Raw genomic sequence first — 19,722 nt, 5'->3', positions numbered from 1 at the left:
TAGAAAAAGTACAGTAAAAATATGTTCTAAAATATTAAAAAGTGGCCTACCTGGATAGGCCCCTACAATGAATGGAGCTTAGAAGACTGGAAGTTGCTCTGGGTGAGTCAGCGAATGAGTGACGAGTGAACGTGAAGGCCTAGGACACTACCATACACTACCATAGACTTTAGAAACACTGTACACCTAGGCTACCCTAGATTTATTTTAAAATATTTTTCTTCCTTCAATAATAAATCTCAGCTTTCTGTATTTTTACTTTATAAACTTTTAAATTTAACTTTGTGACTCTTTTATAAGAACACAGCTTAAAACACAAACACACTGTACGGTGTACAAAAATATTTTCTTCTTTATATCCTTACTCCACAATCTTTTTTCTATTTTTTAAATTTTTTAAACTTTTTAAACTTTTTTTTTTTTGAGACAAGGTCCCACTCAGTCACCCAGGCTGGAGTGCAGTGGCACACGGCTCACTTCAGCCTCAACTTCCCAGGCTCAATCAATTCCCTCACCTCAGTCTCCGAAGTAGCTGGGACTACAGGTGTGCATTGCCACACCTAAATAATTTTTGTATTTTTTGTTGAGACGGGGTTTCCCCAAGTTGCCCAGGCTGGTCTCAAACTCCTAGGCTGTGATCCTCCCACCTCAGCCTCCCAAAGCACTGGGATTATAGGCATGTGCCACCATGCATGGCTAGTTTTTTTGTTAAAAACTGCAACACAAACACACACATTAGCTTAGGCCTACACAGAGTCAGGATCATCAATATCATTGTCTTCCACCTCCACATTTGTCCCACTGGAAGGTTATCAGGGGCAATAACACACATGGAGCTGTCATCTCCTATGACAACAAACGCCTTCTGGAATACCTCCTGAAAAGATCTGCCTGAGGCTGTTTTACAGTTAATGCGTTTTTTATAAGTAGAAGGAATGCACTCTAAAATAATAATTAAGATTAATAAATATAAAAATCAGTAATATAGTCATTACCATTATCAAGTATTATATAATGTACATAATTGTATGTGTTAGACTTGTACACAACTGACAGCATAGTGGATTTGTTTACACTAACACTGCCACAAACACTGAGTAGTGCAACCTTATGACAGCTACCACGTCACTAGGTGATGGAAATTTTTCGGCACCATTGTACATGCAGTCTGTCACTGGCCAAGATGTTGTTATGCAGCATATGACCAAATCTCTTTAAAGAAAGTGAAAACAACCCAATTACTATACCATCGAGACTAAGTGATTATTTTTAACATATCTTGGAATTTCCTTTACATGGAAATGTTCATCTATTTCTTAAATAATGGGGATCACATCATATATGTCATTTTATATTCTACTTTTTAAATTTGCTGTTTCAAAGTATGTGATATCAGTAAACGGTCTTCAAAAAACCTAATTTTAATGGTTATGCAATAAACATACTATTATTCGAAAATGTATTTAATGATTCCCTTATTTTGGGCATGTGTGATGTTTCCATTTGTTAGTTATTAAAGTCACTTGCTGTCTTCGCTTTCTCCCTACCTGTACGCTTTTTAACCCATTATATGCTAGGTTTCTATTTGAAACACTCCAAAGAAACCATTATGGCAAAAGTCACTAATGACCTTCAAATAGCCAAAATCATAGGACACTGCAATTATAAAACATGACTGTGGACTTTAGAATTAGATACATCTGAGTTCGAATTCTGTCTTTACCACTGAGAAGCTATGTGAACACGGGCAAGTTATTTAATTCTCCATCATTGGTTTCTCCTCTGTAAAATGAACCTCATTTTTACAGATGTGATTTACTCAGAATGGCTGGAAAATCAGATGAGCTATATACCTAAGAACTTGGAGAAAGGGCAGGTATGCAGTAAGCACACAGTAAGTGCTAGGTATAATCTTTTTAAATTCTTGAGCAGCCACTTCTTTTTAAAATTCTCTCCTCTCTTGGCTTCTAGAATATTCTTTTCAGAGTCCTCGCCTACCTGCCTAATAGTTCTTCTTTACTTGTGTTGCTAGTCTTCAAGGTTCTCCTGTTACCCTTTATCTAACTTCATTCTCCTGAAGGTCCTTAGATGACTCTATCTTGGTGTTTCTCATACCTCTCCAGCTTCTCTTTCGCTGATCTGCTAATCTTCCCCTACTCACTGTTAAATGTTGTAGTTCCTCAACATAGACAACTTCTTCCTCCTCTCTACTCTCTCCTTTGCTATTTCATTCATGGATTAAGAATTCAACTACCAACTACACACAGTTGATTTATAACATTTATTTCTAGCCCAAACCTCTCCTCTGAATTTCAGGCTTATTTGATGTGGGTCTATTTGTTATCACTTGACTGCCTATTTGCTATCTCCTCTTTAGTTCTCAAAGGCACCTAAAATTCAACATGGCCAAAAAATAACATTTTGATCTTCATCCCAAACCTGTTCCTTTTCAGTGATACTTGGGCATCATTCTTAACCCCTTCTCCCTCATCCTTATCCAATCTGTCACCAAGGCATTGATTTTTACTTCCCACATATTGCTTGAATCCACATACTCTTCACCACCAGCACTCTAGTCCAAACTACCAGCATCTCCTGTCTGAAGTTTTAGCAGCTCCACCTCTTCTCTCCATCTGCTAAGAGCATAAAATTATAGATCTCACTAATATTGCAAAAACTTTAAAATATTCACAAATCGAAATCCAGAAGAGATTAGAACATGGCATGAAAACTGTGTATTTCAGAACATGGAGCTGGACTAGCTTAAAGACATATAATAATATATTTCATTTCATCAAAAATTAAAAGAGAAAAACCATATACAATAGTTCTGCCTTAGGCATGGTTTTGCTTTCCACAGTTTCAGTGACCCCAAGGTCAACTGCAATCCGGAAATATTCAATAGAAAACTGTAGAAATAAACAACTCATAAGTTTTAAATTGTGCATTGTTCTGAATATCACGATAAAATCTCAAACCAACTCACTGTGTCCTGGCCAGGATGTGAATCATCCCTTTGTCCAGTGTATACATGATGTCAATACTACCCACCCATCAGTCATTTAGCAACTCTATGTTATCAAATCTACGATTGAAGTATTGCAGTACTTGTGTCCATGTAACTCTATTTTACTTAATAATGGCTCCAAAACACAAGAGTAGAGATGCTGGCAATTCAGATATGCCAAAGAGAGCCATAAAGTGCTACCTTTAAGTGAAAAAGTGAAAGTTCTTGCCTTAATAAAGAAAAAAAAAATAGTAGGCTGAGGTTGCTAAGATCTACAGTAAAAAAGAATCTTCTATCTGTGAAATTGTGAAGGAAAAAGAAATTTGTGCTAGTTTTGCTGTCACATCCCCAACTGCAAAAGTTTTGGCCACAGTGTGTGATAAGTGCTTAGTTAAGATGGAAGAGGAATTAATTTGTATGTGAAGGACACAAGCAGAAACATGTTCCGATTGACGGCAATGTGTTGCACCAGAAGGCACTGAGCCTATACGAAGATTTCAGCAAGGAATCTCCTGAAACCAGAGACACTGAGCCATTTACTGCAAATAAGGAATGGTCACACAGATTGAGGATTAGGTTTGGACTAAAAAATAAAAAATTACTGGAGAGTCTGTGTCTACTAATGAAGAAGCTGCTGTCGCATTTCTGGCAGAGTTGAAGAAGCTGATTAAGGAGAAAGGATACCATCCAAACAAGCTTTCAATTGCGATGAAACTGGGCTCTTCTGGGAGAAGATGCCTGACAGAACTGACATTTATCAAAGTACAAAGGAGCCATTAAGGCATAAAACGTGGAAGGACAGATTAACTCAGGTACCGTGTGATGACACTGCAGGGCATATGACAGAGCCAGGCATACTGTACAAAGTGAAAAATCCATGTGCCCTCAAAGAAAAAATGAAAAATTATCTGCCCAAATTCTGGCAACATAATTAGAAAGTATGGGTGACAGCTATCTCGTTCATGGAATGGTTCCACCAATGCTTCATCCCCGAAGTGAAAAACTATTTGAAAGAAGACAAGTTGAAACTTAAAGTCCTATTAATAACAGACAATGCAGCTGACCATCCTGAACCTGTTTGCTATGAAAATGAAAATGTCGAGGTTTTATTTTGACCTCCAAATATAACCTCATTGCTTCAGTCCCTTGACCAGTGCATCATCTGGTCTGTCAAGGCCACATATACTTGCCTAGTATTTAATCACATTTGATCAGCAACTGATGCAGACCCTAATATGGACATAATACAGTGCTGGAAATCACTATTGCTGATGCAGTAACATTCATCAAAGCTGCAACGGATGAATTAAAACCAGAAACTGTAGATGTCTCCTTGAAGAATGTTTGGAGCAAAGTTATGAATGATTTTAAAGGCTTCTTGGGGATCAATGGAGAAGTCAGGAAAATCATACAGCATGACAAGTTGGTAGAGAAGGATTTGCCAATATCCTTGATGAAGAAGTAGAAGGTCATAACTGAAGGCCATCAAGAAGTGTTAATAAATGAGGCCATGGAAGAGTTAGAGTCATCTACAGAGGAAGAGGAAGACGAAGAATAAAATGAAGCAGAATCAGTAATGAGGCCATTACCAAAATTTGCTGAAGTGTTTCAAATTGCACAGACATTAAATGACAAAATTATTGAATATGATCCTTAATGGGACATAGTATCAAAGTCACCCAAATAATCACTGAAGCACTACAACCTCTGCAGCAACACTTCAACGAGTTAATAAAAAAGAGACAACAACTTCCAGTTACAATGTTCTTCCAAAAGGTTTCAGCAAAATAACCTTCAATTATCAAGGATCCCCACTCATCGACATCATGATGGTTTTGCAGTCCAGGATCACCTGAAGTAGACAATCCCCCTTCTGACATATCATCAGAAGATCAATAGTAGCCTAACACTACATCACAATGCCTATGTCATTCACCTCACTTCATCTCATCATATAAGCATTTTATCATCTCGTATCATCACATGAAGAAGAATGGGTATTCCAAGAGAGAGAAAGAGGGACTACATTCATATAACTTTTATTACAGTATATTGCCATAAATATTCTAGTTTTTTATTAGTTGTTGTTAATCTCTTACTGTGGCTAATTTATACATTAAACTTTATCATAAGTATGTATGTATTAAAAAAACACAGTATGGGCCGGCGCGGTGGCTCATGCCTGTAATCCCAGCACTTTGGGAGGCCGAGGCAGGCGGATCACCTGAGGTCAGGAGTTCGAGACCAGCCTGACCAGCACGGTGAAATGCCATCTCTACTAAAATTACAAAATTAGTCAGGTGTGGTGGCACATGCCTGTAATCCCAGCTACTTGGGAGGCTGAGGGAGGAGAATTGCTTGAACCCGGGAGGTGAAGGTTGCAGTGAGCCAAGATCACGCCATTGCACTCCAGTCTGGGCAACAAGAGCGAAACTCCATCTCAAAAAAAACAAAAACAAAAACAAAGAAAAAACAGTATGTATAGAAAAAACACAGTATTTATAGGGCTCAGTGCTAGCTGTAGTTCTAGGCATCCACTGGGGTTCTGAGAACACATCTCCCTTGGATAAGGGGGCTTGCTGTAATTTTAAAATCAGGTACCAAAAGAAGACTCCAAGGTTTCTGGCATACTGAAGCCATTTGTTAACATAGGAGAGACTGTAGAAGGAGAAGGTTTGGTGCTACAGAGAAGAGTAAGTATGCAGTTGTGACAGTTTTAAAAGTTAGTCTTCAAGTTCTTTAAAACTCCTCTCATCAAGAAGTAGAGATGAATTCCTCTCCTCTTGAATAAGGACTAAACTTAGTGACTCATTTCTAACAACCAAATATGGCAGAAGTAATACCATGTGACATTTGAGACAGTATCATAACAGGTGATACAGCTTCCATCTGACTTTCTCTCAGAATGCTTGTTCTTGGAACCCAGCCACCATCTACCGAGGAAGTGTAAGCCACAATAAGAAGCCACATTTAACTGTCTTGGCCAGTAGCCCCAGCTGTGGTCCTAGCTGAAGCCAGTATAAACCACCAAACATGTGAAAAAGGAAGCTTTTGAGATCATTCCAACCCAAGCCGCCATCAGACAACAGTCACATAAGACTCTAGGAGAGAATAGCATAGTTCAACCCAGTCCATGCCCAGAACAGTAAGAATTAACAGTAATAAATGATTGATATTTTACTCTATTACATTTCGGGTAGTTTGTTACACAGCAATAGCAATGGTAGTCACAACAAAGGGATCACAATTTCACTCTTAAAATTATTCACAGCATCTTTCATTACTCAGACAAACATCACTGGGAAAACAACTCATTTTCTTTCTTCAAAATTATAGTCAAATTAATTTTTTAAATCTAAGGTAGCAAAGTCTTATTATTATATTGTGAAAATTTGTAAAATATTGAAGAAGTATTTAGCATATAATAAATTTTAACAGGCATCAAACCAGCTGTTAAATCTTAAAGACAAAATTGTTATCAACATAAAAACTGTGCATAAAACTGGGCAATGAGCAAGCATATTCATCAAATAAACATTTTATACAAATAAAAGGAGTAAGCATGTATTAATTTCATTAGTGAGAACACCATGAAAAAATGATTTTCAGTAACTACAAAAAAAAAGTAAATGAATTTGGTAGAAGAAATATTGAATTTACATATTCCAAATGTAAAAATGGTAACCAGAGAAAGCTGGCATTAATTTGAGAGCAGTAGATGATGTTAACTACAGAATAAGATGAAAAGTTCCAGTGAAAAATTTTTACTGTTAAAATGTTTTTCAGTAACTGATTTTTAAAATGAAATTTTTTCATAATGAGTATACAAAATGTTTAGAGAAGTTATTTAGAATTTATTTAGAAATTATTAGACTAGAGAAGTTATAATCACATACAAAATTAAACAATCATCAGATAGTATACAAAATCACACTGGTATACAAAAGTGATCAAACTGAATAATTTATCATTGCTTAGGAAATAAAAATTGTAGTCAGAAAAACAGATTAGTTCTTTAGAGTGACCTGAATAAGATGAACAGCAGCAAACAGGAATTAATGACTTGTATTCAAGAATTATCATATGTATGGGATAATACTATATACACCCTTCACCTGTAGTCACACATACCACATTCTCACACTCATCATCGTCTTGTTTTATGGCTACATAATTATGTACACATATATACATACACACATATATATGGGTATATACATTTGTATATTTATATGTGCACACAGTATGTATACACATATATAAACATCCATGTGCATATATGTTTAAAAGTCCATTAACAGACTTGATAAGTACACAAAACCAAAATGTCAAAAAAAAAAAAAAAGAACTAATAAAAACATTACTAGCTGTTTCATACCTGAAGTTGTAGGTACTTCCACAGTAATACTACTATATGGTGGAGGGGAAGAATCAGTTTCAAGTGCTGGTGCTGAGGAGGCAGCCTGCACAATCTGCGGTGCTGGGTTTGAAGTAGATGGCTGCTCTATGGCCGATAATTCCGAGTTATCCTCTTCATTAAGAAGCTAAGAGAACAAAAGAAAAAGAAAACATTCATGTAATGCTAATTATTTTTTAAATTTAGGCTAATTTTATCATTTCAGACACAGGATCACTTTTTGGCCAAACACAAAGTAAAATGGCATTTTTAGATAGTATACAAAATCACACTAGTATTTCAAAGTTTTTGAAAAACAATTTGTAAAGACTTAGTTATTAAGAAGTTCAGAATTTTCAGTTTCTTTACAATAAAGTTCAAATTAAGAATTTATAAAGAAAATATCATGATTCAAAATAGATACAAATTCATATGATCCTACAGTAGATATCAAAGGTCCACCACATTGCTTGGATAAGGGGGCCTACTGTAATTTTAAAATCAGGTACCAAAAGAAGACTCCAAGGTTTCTAGCCTATTGAAGCCATTTATTGAAATCAGAGAGACTGTAGAAGGAGAAGGTTTGGTGTTACAGGAAAGAAGAAGTATGCAATTGTGACAACAGTTATTGCATACTACAAAGAAAAGCAAAAATCCTAATAACATAGCCACAATACCATCTCTACTACCATCTCTTCCTACTTATGAGCCTCCTGAAAAAATGTGTGAATCTAGAATAATTAGAAATGAAAGCTGAATTAATGAAATGGAATAAAACAGATAAACATTCTAAAAATGTGGAGTACTCTAAGTAGGTTTTCCCAAGTACAAAAAAAATTACTAAAGCAAGGTTGGGCGCAGTAGTTCACGCCTGTAATCCCAGCACACTGGGAGGCCAAGATGGGTGGATCACTTGAGGCCAGGAATTTGAGAACAGCCTGGCCAACATGGTGAAACCCTGTCTCTACTAAAAATACAAAAATTAGCTGAGTGTGGTGGCGCACACCTGTAATTCCAGCTACTTGGGTGGTTGAGGCAGGAGAATTGCTTGAACCCAGGAGGCGGAGGTTGCAATGAGCCAAGATTGCGCCACTGCACTCCAGCCTGGGCGACAGAGCGAGACTCCATCTCAAAAAAAAAAACAAACCAACAAAAAAATTACTAAAGCAAAACGAGTTGATGTGTATATAAAACTCTAGCAAATGTTCTTCATCTCAACAAATTCACTGAGAGTTCAATAAATGTTAATAACATGATGAGATCTTTAATCACTTAACTCAATCTTCACAACAACCTAGGAGAGATCCTAGGAGACAGAGACTGTTATTATCACCAATAAAAGGAAAACAATAAACAAACAGGGAGTACAGAAACTAATTTGCCAAACGTCACAACAGTAAGAATGGGTAAAGTAAGGAAGTAAAGCCAAGCAGTGTGACTGAAGACCTTTTGCTTACTTACGGTAATCTTTGAAATGGTCATTCTTCAGGAACTGGTAATAACTACATGCAGACAAACTAAGATGAGTCAAAGGCATCAATACTAACTATAAAAAGTGATTCATCAAGAAGTACTTTGATCCTTAAATATATTTGGCAAAAAGTCTTACTAAAAATTTTAAGATACTTTTAAAACTGGAATCTCGATTTCAAAAGAAACTACTAGTTTTCCATATTATTTAATTTTCATATTTTGATTTATTCCTGTTACTCTAAGAAATTCAATGTTAAAAATAATCCCCCAAATAAATTTTGTCAGAGCTAGTATACATACCAATTTGAATGTGAAGTAGCAAAATGAAAATGAATTTTGGAATTTAGAAAGAGCAGCATGTTGGACTGGGCGCAGAGGCTTGCACCTGTAATCCCAGCATTTTGGGAGACTGAGGCAGGCGGGCTGCTTGAGCTCAGGGGTTCAAGATCAGCCTGGGCAATATGGTGAAACCCAATCTCTACTAAAAAATACAAAAATTGGCCAGGCCTGGCATGTGACTGCAGTCCCAGTTACTAAAGAGGCTGAGGTGGGAGAATCACTTGAGCCTAGGAGGATGAGACTGCAGTGAGCCGTGATCATACTACTGCACTCCAGCCTGGATGACAGGGTAAGACATTGTCTTAAATAGAAAAAAGAAAAGAAAAAAAGAAAAAACTAAAAAAGAAAGATCAGCATGTAAATTTTTGCTCTACCATTTAGGACCTCTGATAAAATTTTCTCCATGCCTTAGTGTTCACTTATTAGCTCTGAATGCAGTCAAAATCCTCATAGGGTTGTAAAATAATATTTGGAAAGCATCTAATATAACAACCAACACACTGAAGGATTTAACAAATACTATTCTCCCACTTCTTCCCTTTTATTTAGTTTAGTTCATCACCTCAAGGAGAAATTATGCGGTACTCTCTAACAATCCAGTCAGTAGTCACTCATCTTTAAAATAAATAAGTAAATGCAAAGTAAAACAAGAGGTCAATTTACTACACATTGCTTTTCCATGTCTTGGTAAATGATCACACTAGCAAAACATTTTTGTGAGATAGTAAATGTAGTATAACTTAACAAAACTGTCACAATCATGTCTAAAATCATTTTTGAAATTACTAAGACCACTCTTTCCACAAACATAACATTAAGAGTTACATAATTAAATCAATTCACATAAATTGAATTCTAAAACCAAATAAACATAAGTGAATTTTATGATTATGAGCCTTATGAAATTTATATTTCTTGAAGCACTTTTCAAGTAGGCACTTAATGACCACCCTCTTGACTAGCGACATGTTACACCTGGTATTACAATCTGTCTCCCCATGTCTTCCTACAACATGGTATCCAGGAGAATTCCTCACTTAATTATCTTTAAGTGATAATATTTTAAGACCAAAAATGTTAGATGAACAAAGAAAGTCAAATAAAAGTACAATACAGATATCTACTTGTTAATATCACCTAAACAATTAATTGTGAAGGTGTCGAAAAGGGAAAACCACTTTTCCACATCTCTTATTAAAGTTGCAAATGTAGATACAGCGAGCTTTATATGCAAAACAGCATTCTTCCAGTTTCTCACAAAAAAACACTCTTTACCACATTAAATACAAAAATGTGCTCCCCAGAATGACCAACTTACTTTCAAAAACTGTCAGAATTTACTCAAATAACTAAAATGAAAGGAATAACTACAAACACTTTTATATATAAGCTCCAAAATAAAGCTTTGGAGCCTATAAAACATGCCCTAATTTATTTCAACTGCCCTACCTAACACCTACGGTTTTGACAAAATTGTAATATGTGAATATTACCATGCATCAACAGTAAAACTCACTAACTCAGTCAACGACCTCTACCTACTGTAGCATATATAACTTTCAATTTACTTTAAATAATATTATGCAATTTTGACATCTTTGTGCCAGCAATAAAATTGACTCTATGAATTAACCAACTTTGATTGCCTTTTAAACAAATTCATTACAAGGGTTAAAAGAAAATCATATTTATCAAATTAGACAATTCCACTTGAGAATAATTTCTCTTAAACATGTTCTCCAATGGTTCTATTTGACATTCATTAACAATTACCTAATAGCAAAAAGGGAGGAGGGGGAGGCAGGAGAAGAGGGGACCTACCTGTATACCGTAATGCGCTAAGCTCTGTGCCCGATTTATACATCACCTCAAAAGCTTCCAGCTTTTCCTACTTATAAGTCTCCTGAAAAAATGTGGGCAATATAGCACATGAGAACTAAACTGTCTTTAATATATCAACCAGGGTGGTGAAAAGTTGCACAGTGAATGAACCAAAATTTTTTTCTTTTTGTTTAAAGAAAAAAAAATGACAACAGAGCTGTCTTAAAAGCATTTGTAGCTAGTCTTTACAGATGTATACTGAGTGTTTTTAATAACAAGAAAACTGTAAGCATTATGATTAACTCTAGCTGGAAGCACAGCCTTCTAGTGTATAAAGATTGTTTCTTTTACTTTTATTGGCATTTATCCTGTATAATAACCTTTCATTCTATCTTAACGTGATAAAATATTAATGTAATAACTGGATGCTTTGCTTTTGAGAAGCTAGAGACCTCACTGAATGTTCTCTAAAAGTAACAAGATAAGACTGTGCAGATGCGCTATCAAGTGTTGCTTGGCAAGCAGTGCACTACATTAGAGCCTGGTGGGTCAGCCAGCAATGTGACCTCTTCTCATTTCTTTTCTGTTTTAATTTGGATGTAGGTTAGACCTACAGGAAGAGAACTGTAATTTTTTACAAATCATTTTTAAAGTAGGAAAAAAAAGTGATCTAAACAGCCTATGAATATGTATACTATCATATTATTACTATGTTTAGTATCAGAGGGCAGATCCAGGAATAAGAGTCATTGCAATGAGATAAATTTTAGCTCAATAAAAAACTTGGCTGACTGTGGTGGCTCACACCTTGTAATCCCATTGGGAGGCCAAGATGGGAGGATCACTGGAGCCCAGGAATTCAAGACCAGCCTGGGCAACACAGGGAGACCCTGTTAAAGTAACAGCTCTCCATAAGTGGAGGTTATGTCTGTCTTGTCAAACACTCTGAAAATATTAAATAGAAGTAAGTCCCCCAAAGTACTCTGATTCAGCCTTGATTAAAATTAAAAGAAAATATAATATAAGTCACCAGTCATAATGACATAAGATGGAAAGCTCTGAGAGAGAAAAACCTTGCTAACACAAGTATTTTGACGTCTCTAACAGTTAGTACTACTTTCCTTAATATGTTGCCATTACTTTTAATGGCAAAATCACAATTACTTTTGCACCAACCTAATAAATTAAAGAGAGAGGGCTGAAGAACATTAACTTCTCAAAGACCTCCAAGGAACAAAGAAGTCAAACGGGTGGAATAAAGATCTTATATAAATTTCTATTTAAAAAAGAATCACAACTCTGGTCAACTTCCTTTTCATGTGTTAAGACTGCAACTTACGTAAATATACTAAATACCAAGATTCCCTCCTGGAACACAACATGCTCTCTATGGCACATTCATTTGTTGTGTTTACACTCCTTTGATTAGGAGAGATACGCTTCTTGAAATCTTACAAAATATCAAGAGAAACATACTCTCTTCAAAATTCTATTTACCTTACTCAGATCTTATCTAAGGAAACAAGTATTTACGAATCTGTCCTACAATTATGACTCTTTGTCAATAGGTCAATATGATCTGAACATATGGCTTGCTGATCTCCTAATCCTTAATGGAAAAAAAAAAAAAAAGAGAGAAGAGAAAAAACCAACATAAAGGAGAGAAAACATCTGAGTGTGCTGGGTTGACACCTTCTCACGCTTTCTTTCCCTCTAAGGTTGTCTATCTTCAAGGACGCTGCTCCCTGCTGGACTCTACTCACTCTCTCAAAGTCTTCTGAAAATCCAACAATCTAGAGCCCATCAATTTATCATGAAAAGCCCACAATGTATGTCATTAATGTCTATATGTTTCATCATGGGATGATGTTCAGCTCAATTTTTGTAGTTTTATATCACAATATGTGTTAGATATATTTTAAGTTTACTTTTAAAAGATGGCATTTTTTGAAGTCTGGCAACGAACTTGAGTTTGTGTCTCTCCACAGTACAATATCTTGATTTCATTAAGGCCTGGAACTTTTTGAATATTTGTTGGCGACTATGCTGGGTGTTAAACAGAGTAGACATGTGATTGTCTCCCTAAAATCCTTTCCATAACTCTTTCATTGTAAGTCCACAGTAATTTCTGTGGGAATTAACCCACCCTACTCCAAGCCTAACCCCAACTACATTAATCAGGATACTCCTTTGGCATGACAACTGGTTCCCAACCAGCATGGCTTTCCTCCTGTGTAGGATACCTGGGTCAAAGCTAGGTGATAAGGTAACCTAAAATGATCCAATTAAAGATGATGGCATATTTTAATATTCACATAAATTAATTGAGCTAATTTCCAAGACAAATATGGTTTTCATCAAATTGTTTTAATAAAATGACAACACAGAGTGATTCTAGTTTTTAAGATTTCCCTCCTTAAGTGGCTTGGAGACCATAATTTAGAAACCAAAATGGAGAAGCTACAACCACAGGACCAGCCCAAACTGAGCCTACTCTGTCAATAACAAAATGTCAAGTACCTTTTAGGTGTAATAGATTCAGAGACTGCAAGACATGTAGCCTGGGCATATGCAACAGAAAAAGCTTGACTTCTAACAATCCCCACAACCAAAGAATCCTCCCCTCAGAACCAAGAAGACTGGGATGTGACCAAAAACAGGGGTCCATTGGCCTGGAAGATCTGAGACTACAATCCACATCAATATACCTTTCCACAAATGGTCAAATTCGCAGCTCTCCAATCAGACCCTGCCAAGCCAACATTCCTAAATCCTTTTCCTGGCCCTCTGATCCCTTAAAAGTTGCCTTAGAGCCTAAACTGGGGACACGGTTTTGAATCTGTTCCTATCTTTTTGCTTACCAGTTTTGTAGTAAAGCCTTTCTTTTCTCAAAAGCCAGTTCCACATACTACTGGGTCTCTGTGTATCCATCGGGCAGCAACAGCAAGCCCATGTGCTTGATAACAAGGCTGTTTCAACGCATTTTTTAAAAGCAGAAGACATTTTAAATGATAGTGTTTGAATTTATAAAACTATTTAAATTTTCAAGTTTTCAAAATATTCCAGTGCTTTGGTTTTCACAAGCTAACATACTAGTATTCTATCCAACAAAGCCATCGACAATATAATGATAATGGTAACTAGTAATCAAAGGTTTTGTTTCCTTAATCAAATTAAGTAAGGACATTTTGACAGATTCTCCAGAAAGTTTCTGATTTGCATGTACCAAAAATTAGTCAAAAATGGGGTGGCTAATAAAGTTTGAAAGTCAAATTGTGCAAAGAATATATACATAATAATAAAAGACTGAGGTCTCACACATTAAAGCATAGAAAAATATCAAAATATTCAGCAATCAGAATCTGAACATTAAGAGGTTTTAAAAGCAAAACTATTTAGGGAGAAGAACAGAAAACAAGAACTAGTAAATTCTAATTGCAACCATTTCCTTCCAGGAAACATTCACTCACAAGTCTGTGCTGCTTTCTGAGTCCCTGGGGGCTTAGGGACACCTGGCCATCTCTAATTAGATTTGGGAATTATGTCTGCCTTCCCAATCAGATCATAAGCTTTTGATATTTAGGAAATATGCGTTGTTCATCTTGGTATCCCCTAAATCAGGTAACAGAGTTTAGGGCATAGAATTGGCTTCACATTAAATATACTGTCCTCTAAACCTCGTAGAGTTTTTCCCTCATGGAAATGGGAGCTTGTCAAATAATGGATGCAATATGCACTGAATACATCAAGATTCAGTATTACACACCTCACAGATTTCTACAATTCCCACAGCGCTTTACATATATAAACTTGAAATATTTCATATTCAACTGTTACGAAGCAGTCACCATAATTTAGTAAGTAAATATGTGCCCCTAAAAGTTTACAAAATTAAACAATGGTTTCTGAAAACTACAGGTCACTCAATATGTATCCTAAACAAGAATGTAAATTCCAACCCCACATCACCCAAGCCTTTATAATAACTACTACTTTAGTGACGGCCATGCTTACCATAGCTAGACGAGAGAGCTAAGGAAATCAAACTATTTTACCCCAAATTATATGGCTTTGACATAATTTGAGATTGCTATTCAGAGGGCCTGCAAACAGAAGTAGCCCTGAAAAGCCATCTTTTGTGAGAGATTTCCATCTACAGAGAAAATCTACGTTGACGCAGCCAGGCTTTCTCTGAGGGCCTTCCCTTGTCCAATCCAGGAAAGTTTAACTGAGACCAATTTTTTTTTTTTTTTTTTTGAGACAGAGTCTTGCTCTGTTGCCCAGGCTTGAGTGAAGTGGCAAGATCTCAGCTCACTGCAACCTCTGCCTCCCAGGTTAAAGCGATTCTCCTGCCTCAGCCTCCCAAGTAGCTGGGATTACAGGTGTGTGCCACCACACCCTGGGTAATTTTTGTATTTTTAGTAGAGACAGGGTTTCACTCTGTTGGCCAGACTGGTCTCGAACTCCTGACCTCCATCACCATCTAGCTAGCACAGCTAGAATATAAAGCAGGCAGAAAAATATGAAAAGACGAGACTGGCCTAGGTGCCCTGCCTACATCTCTTTCCTGTGCTGGATGTACATTTATTTGGTCTGGAAAGCTGAGTAGCAAGGAGAGCCATTCTGAGTCCCAAAACTGAAAACTGAAGCTTGCAGATGCAAGGCCTACTGTGGGACCTTGTGATTGTGTGAGTTAATAAACCTCTCTCTCTCTCTCTCTCTCCCCCTCTGTCTCTCTCTCTCTCTCTCTCTCTCTCTCTCTCTCTCTCTCTCTCTCTCTCTATGACTAATACAACTCCTCCCCTTGGCCAAGGGCATTCCAAAGTTAACCTGTAAAACTAATTCAGGCCATGATGAGAAGAGGGAGTGGACATGCCTCATTACCATTAAAATCAACACAGACCTTAAGGCTGATAGAACAGACTCTTTAGGTCTGATAAGAAGCATTTATAATCGATTCTCTCTGAAGCCTGTTACTTGGTGGCTTCATCTGAATGATAAAACCTTGGTCTCCACAACCTCTTATCATAACTTCTTTCTATTGATTCCAAGTCTTTAGATAATAACTCAACCAATTGCCAATCAGAAAATCTATTAATCCACTTATGACCTGAAGTCCCCACTCTCCACTGCCCCCCTACCCATTGTCCCACCTTTCCAGACCAAATAAATGTACATCTTACACATACTGATAGATATCTTATGTATCCCTAAAATATATACAACCAAGTTGTAGGCCAACCACCTTGGGCACATGTTGTCAGGACCTCCTGAGGCTGTGTCGCCAGTATATCTTTAAGCTTGGCAAAATAAATTCCTAAATTAATTGAGACCTGTTTCAGATACTTTTTGGGTGACACAGTAAAAACGCCAACTCTAGAATAATTTTATTACACAAAACACATGAAACAACAGCACACAGAAGAAATGTAAATCAATAAAAATAAAATATTTCTAGTAATGAAGGAAGTAAAACTGCACGTTGGAAAGAAGAGAGTTGGAGTTGAATTAGCTAGTAACAGTATAAATAAATTCAATCACCTTGAAGAGCAATCTGGTAATTCCTACTGTCAAGAGATGTTTGAACCAGAGCAACTCCATCTTGAACAGGAACTGGGTAAAATAAGGCTGAGACCTACTGGGCTGCATTCCCAGAAGGTTAAGGCATTCTTAGTCACAGGATGAGATAAGAGGTTGGCACAAGTTACAGGTCATAAAGACCTTGCTAATAAAACAGTCTGCAGTAAAGAAGCTGGCTAAACCCCACCAAAACCAAGATGGCCAAGAGATGACCTCTGGTTGTCCTCACTACTACACTCCCACCAGCAAGCATCCTGACAGTTTACAAATGCCATGGCAACATCAGGAAGTTACCCTATGTGGTCTAAAAAGGGGAGGCATGAATGATCCACCCATTGTTTAGCATATAATCAAGAAATAACAATAAATATGAGCAACCAGCAGCCCTCAGGGCTGCTCTGTCTATGGAGTAGTCAGTCATTCTTTTGTTTCTTTACTTCTTTAATAAACTTGCTTTCACTTTATGGATTTGCCCTGAATTCTTTTCTTGCATGAGATCTAAGAACCCTCTCTGATCCAGACCCCTTTCCAGTAACACTAGTAAAGGTAAAAGTGTGCAGGACCCAAGAGTTCTACTTCCAAATGTTAACACTAGGAAATTCTCACATGGAAATAAAGTGGTATGTACAAGAATGTTCAAGGCAGCAATATTTGTAATGGTGAGAAACTTAAAACAACTTTCTAGCCAGTAGGCAATAAATAACTATTATCCCATGATTTATAAGACTAATTAGATCTATATTAACCATCACAGATAAATCTTTAAAACATGCTGAATGAGTAAAGTTCAAAAAGTATAAAACAATACTATAACAAATACATTTTCACATAATCTAAAACTAAAATACATATTATAATAAAGCATACATGTAAGTATTAAAAGAAAAGCAGAAAAACATTCACAGAAATGATAAATATCAGCTTCAGGATAACGTTAAGAGGATAAACAGATGAGGAAAAGCATAGAATGTAATGCTTTATTTCATTTCTTTTAAAAAAAAAAGTTCAAGATCTCAAACAAATAATACAGCAAGATGTTAACACCTATTATGTCCATGGTGGATATAGAACTATCTTTTACTTTATGTTTGAAATGTTTCATAGTTTTAATGTTTAAATTTTTAAAAAAGTTCATCCTGCCAAGTTGTCTTCCACGAATAGACATTTTTAAACATGAAAGAAGACAGAATACACAGCACCCATGTGTCCTTGAAAAAGCAACTCCCCGTGATGAAAACAAGACAACTAAAAACTCAATCAGAACAAAAACCACAGAAACAGAAAATCCATGGAAAAGATACAATGGTAAGCACTAAATCCATTTAAATATAGACCTAAGGCTAAACATAGAACTAAAGACTAACTTCTGGTAAACAGAAAGCAAATATTATATGCCCTAAAAAAGCAAAAATACAACATAAAATTCAGAACTGAAGAAAGAGATGACAGAACGTATGAACAGCACTCAACTTCATCTTTCATGGCAGGGACTTCATATCTCATATCTAAACTTTAAACATGCAGTTTTTAAAAATACTCCGATTTCTTACTGTTTTTTATAAACCATTTTCCTAATTTTAGTGAACTCTTATAGAACCTAAGATTTCTGTGGCAAAGAAACCTTTACCTAGAGTTCAGCATTTACCTAGAGCTTAAGGTATTTTTCCCTTGTTATTAAATTCAAACAAAATCATAATTTAAATTTTTTGTTTTTTAAAATAGCATAATCCCATAATTATGAAATTATTCCTGTCTGTCTATACATAAGCATGAATAAGACGATGTTCACCAAATGTTAACATAGGTAAGATCTGGGTGCCTAGACTGCTTGTCTCTTTATACTTATATGTACTGCTATATTTTTAAAAAATAAAGTATATATCGCTTATTTTTCGAACACAAAACGCTCACACATGTCAGTCTAACACTTCCCATTTTAAAACTATACCCTAGGGAACTAACCAGAAACTTAAACAAGATTTCTTTCTAATGTTGTTCATCATGATACTACAATAATAGGAAACTGAAAACAAAAACAAAAACAAAAAAAAACTACTTGTCCAAAATAGAAGAGTTAAACAAACACGCTGTATCAAGGTAATAAAATATTATACAGCCATTTTAAATGGTGTTTTGAAAGACTCTTTAACAGTGTAAGGAAATGTTCATGAAAAGATGTTAAAGAAGTAACAGAGTCGTGTCTGTGTCTGTGAGAATCATATTATTCCAATTTTAAATAAGACAAAAATGTTAACAGTTTTTAAATGACTGTTAATAGACAAAATAGGTATCATGGTTGCGTACAAGTTGCATTTTCTTTTTTATTTTTCACTTTTCTGTATTTTTTCCAAGTTCCCTAGAATAGGGATAAAGAAAGGAACATATCTTTCTGTTTTTAATGTAGGACAGAAGGTAACATGTTAAAGAGATTTCCATCTGTGCTTAAAGGAATAAGTTTCTACAAGTCAGAAAACTCGTATTTGTTAAATTTCTCCATGATGATAAACAAGATCATCACAGATTCTACAACCACTCAAAAACCTCTGATAATTATTTTCATCTTCACAAGAAAGTACATAAACACAGATATGATGTTGGTTGCCATCAATAATTTAACAATAATAATACATAGAGTAAAAACCAGCATGTATCCACTTTAAGGTGATGATTTTCTAATGAAACCCAGTTTAGAAGTTACAATGATTCGTAAGGGCTTTTTTTTTTCCTTTTTCTCTTTCCCACTTGTTACAAGATTTTTCCTCATAGTGCCCTTTTGCTGTAACTAGTTATTACCTACACTGTATATTCATTTATATAATCTAAAATGGCATTCTAGTTTCACAGCAATACTACCTATTCTTTGGGAGCTTTTTGGATTTTGGGGTTTTTTTTAAAGGCAAGGTCTTTCTCTGTTGCCCAGGCTGGAGTGCAGTTGCACAATCATAGCTCACTGCAGCCTCTAACTTCTGGGTTCAAGCAATCCTCCCGCCTCAGCCTCCCAAGCAGCTGGGACAAGCAGACACCATCACGTCTGGTCAATTTATTACGGTTTTTTTTTTTTTTTTTTTTTTTTTTGTAGAGTTGAAGTTTTGCTATGTTACCCAGG

The 19,722-nt window shown here is 35.9% G+C and overlaps 1 protein-coding gene across 2 annotated transcripts in view; it reads right to left on the bottom strand.

Moving 5' to 3' along the window:
* Nucleotides 1-19,722, bottom strand: part of NDFIP2 (Nedd4 family interacting protein 2) — a 70,619-nt gene that overhangs the window by 27,297 nt on the left and 23,600 nt on the right. For both annotated transcript variants that reach the window (XR_006693513.3, XM_005586071.5), the window contains exon 2: nt 7,386-7,551. Coding sequence is in view for 1 of the 2 variants with exons in the window: in XM_005586071.5 (XP_005586128.2) it covers nt 7,386-7,551 (166 nt within the window). In the remaining variant the exon portion in view is untranslated. The remainder of the gene's footprint in view (nt 1-7,385; nt 7,552-19,722) is intronic.

Source organism: Macaca fascicularis, chromosome 17 (assembly GCF_037993035.2).
Source record: "Macaca fascicularis isolate 582-1 chromosome 17, T2T-MFA8v1.1".
In the NCBI taxonomy this organism is placed as follows: Eukaryota; Metazoa; Chordata; class Mammalia; order Primates; family Cercopithecidae; genus Macaca; species Macaca fascicularis.
Note: the sequence above shows the minus strand (reverse complement) of the source record. Positions and strands in the feature narration are given on the sequence as shown.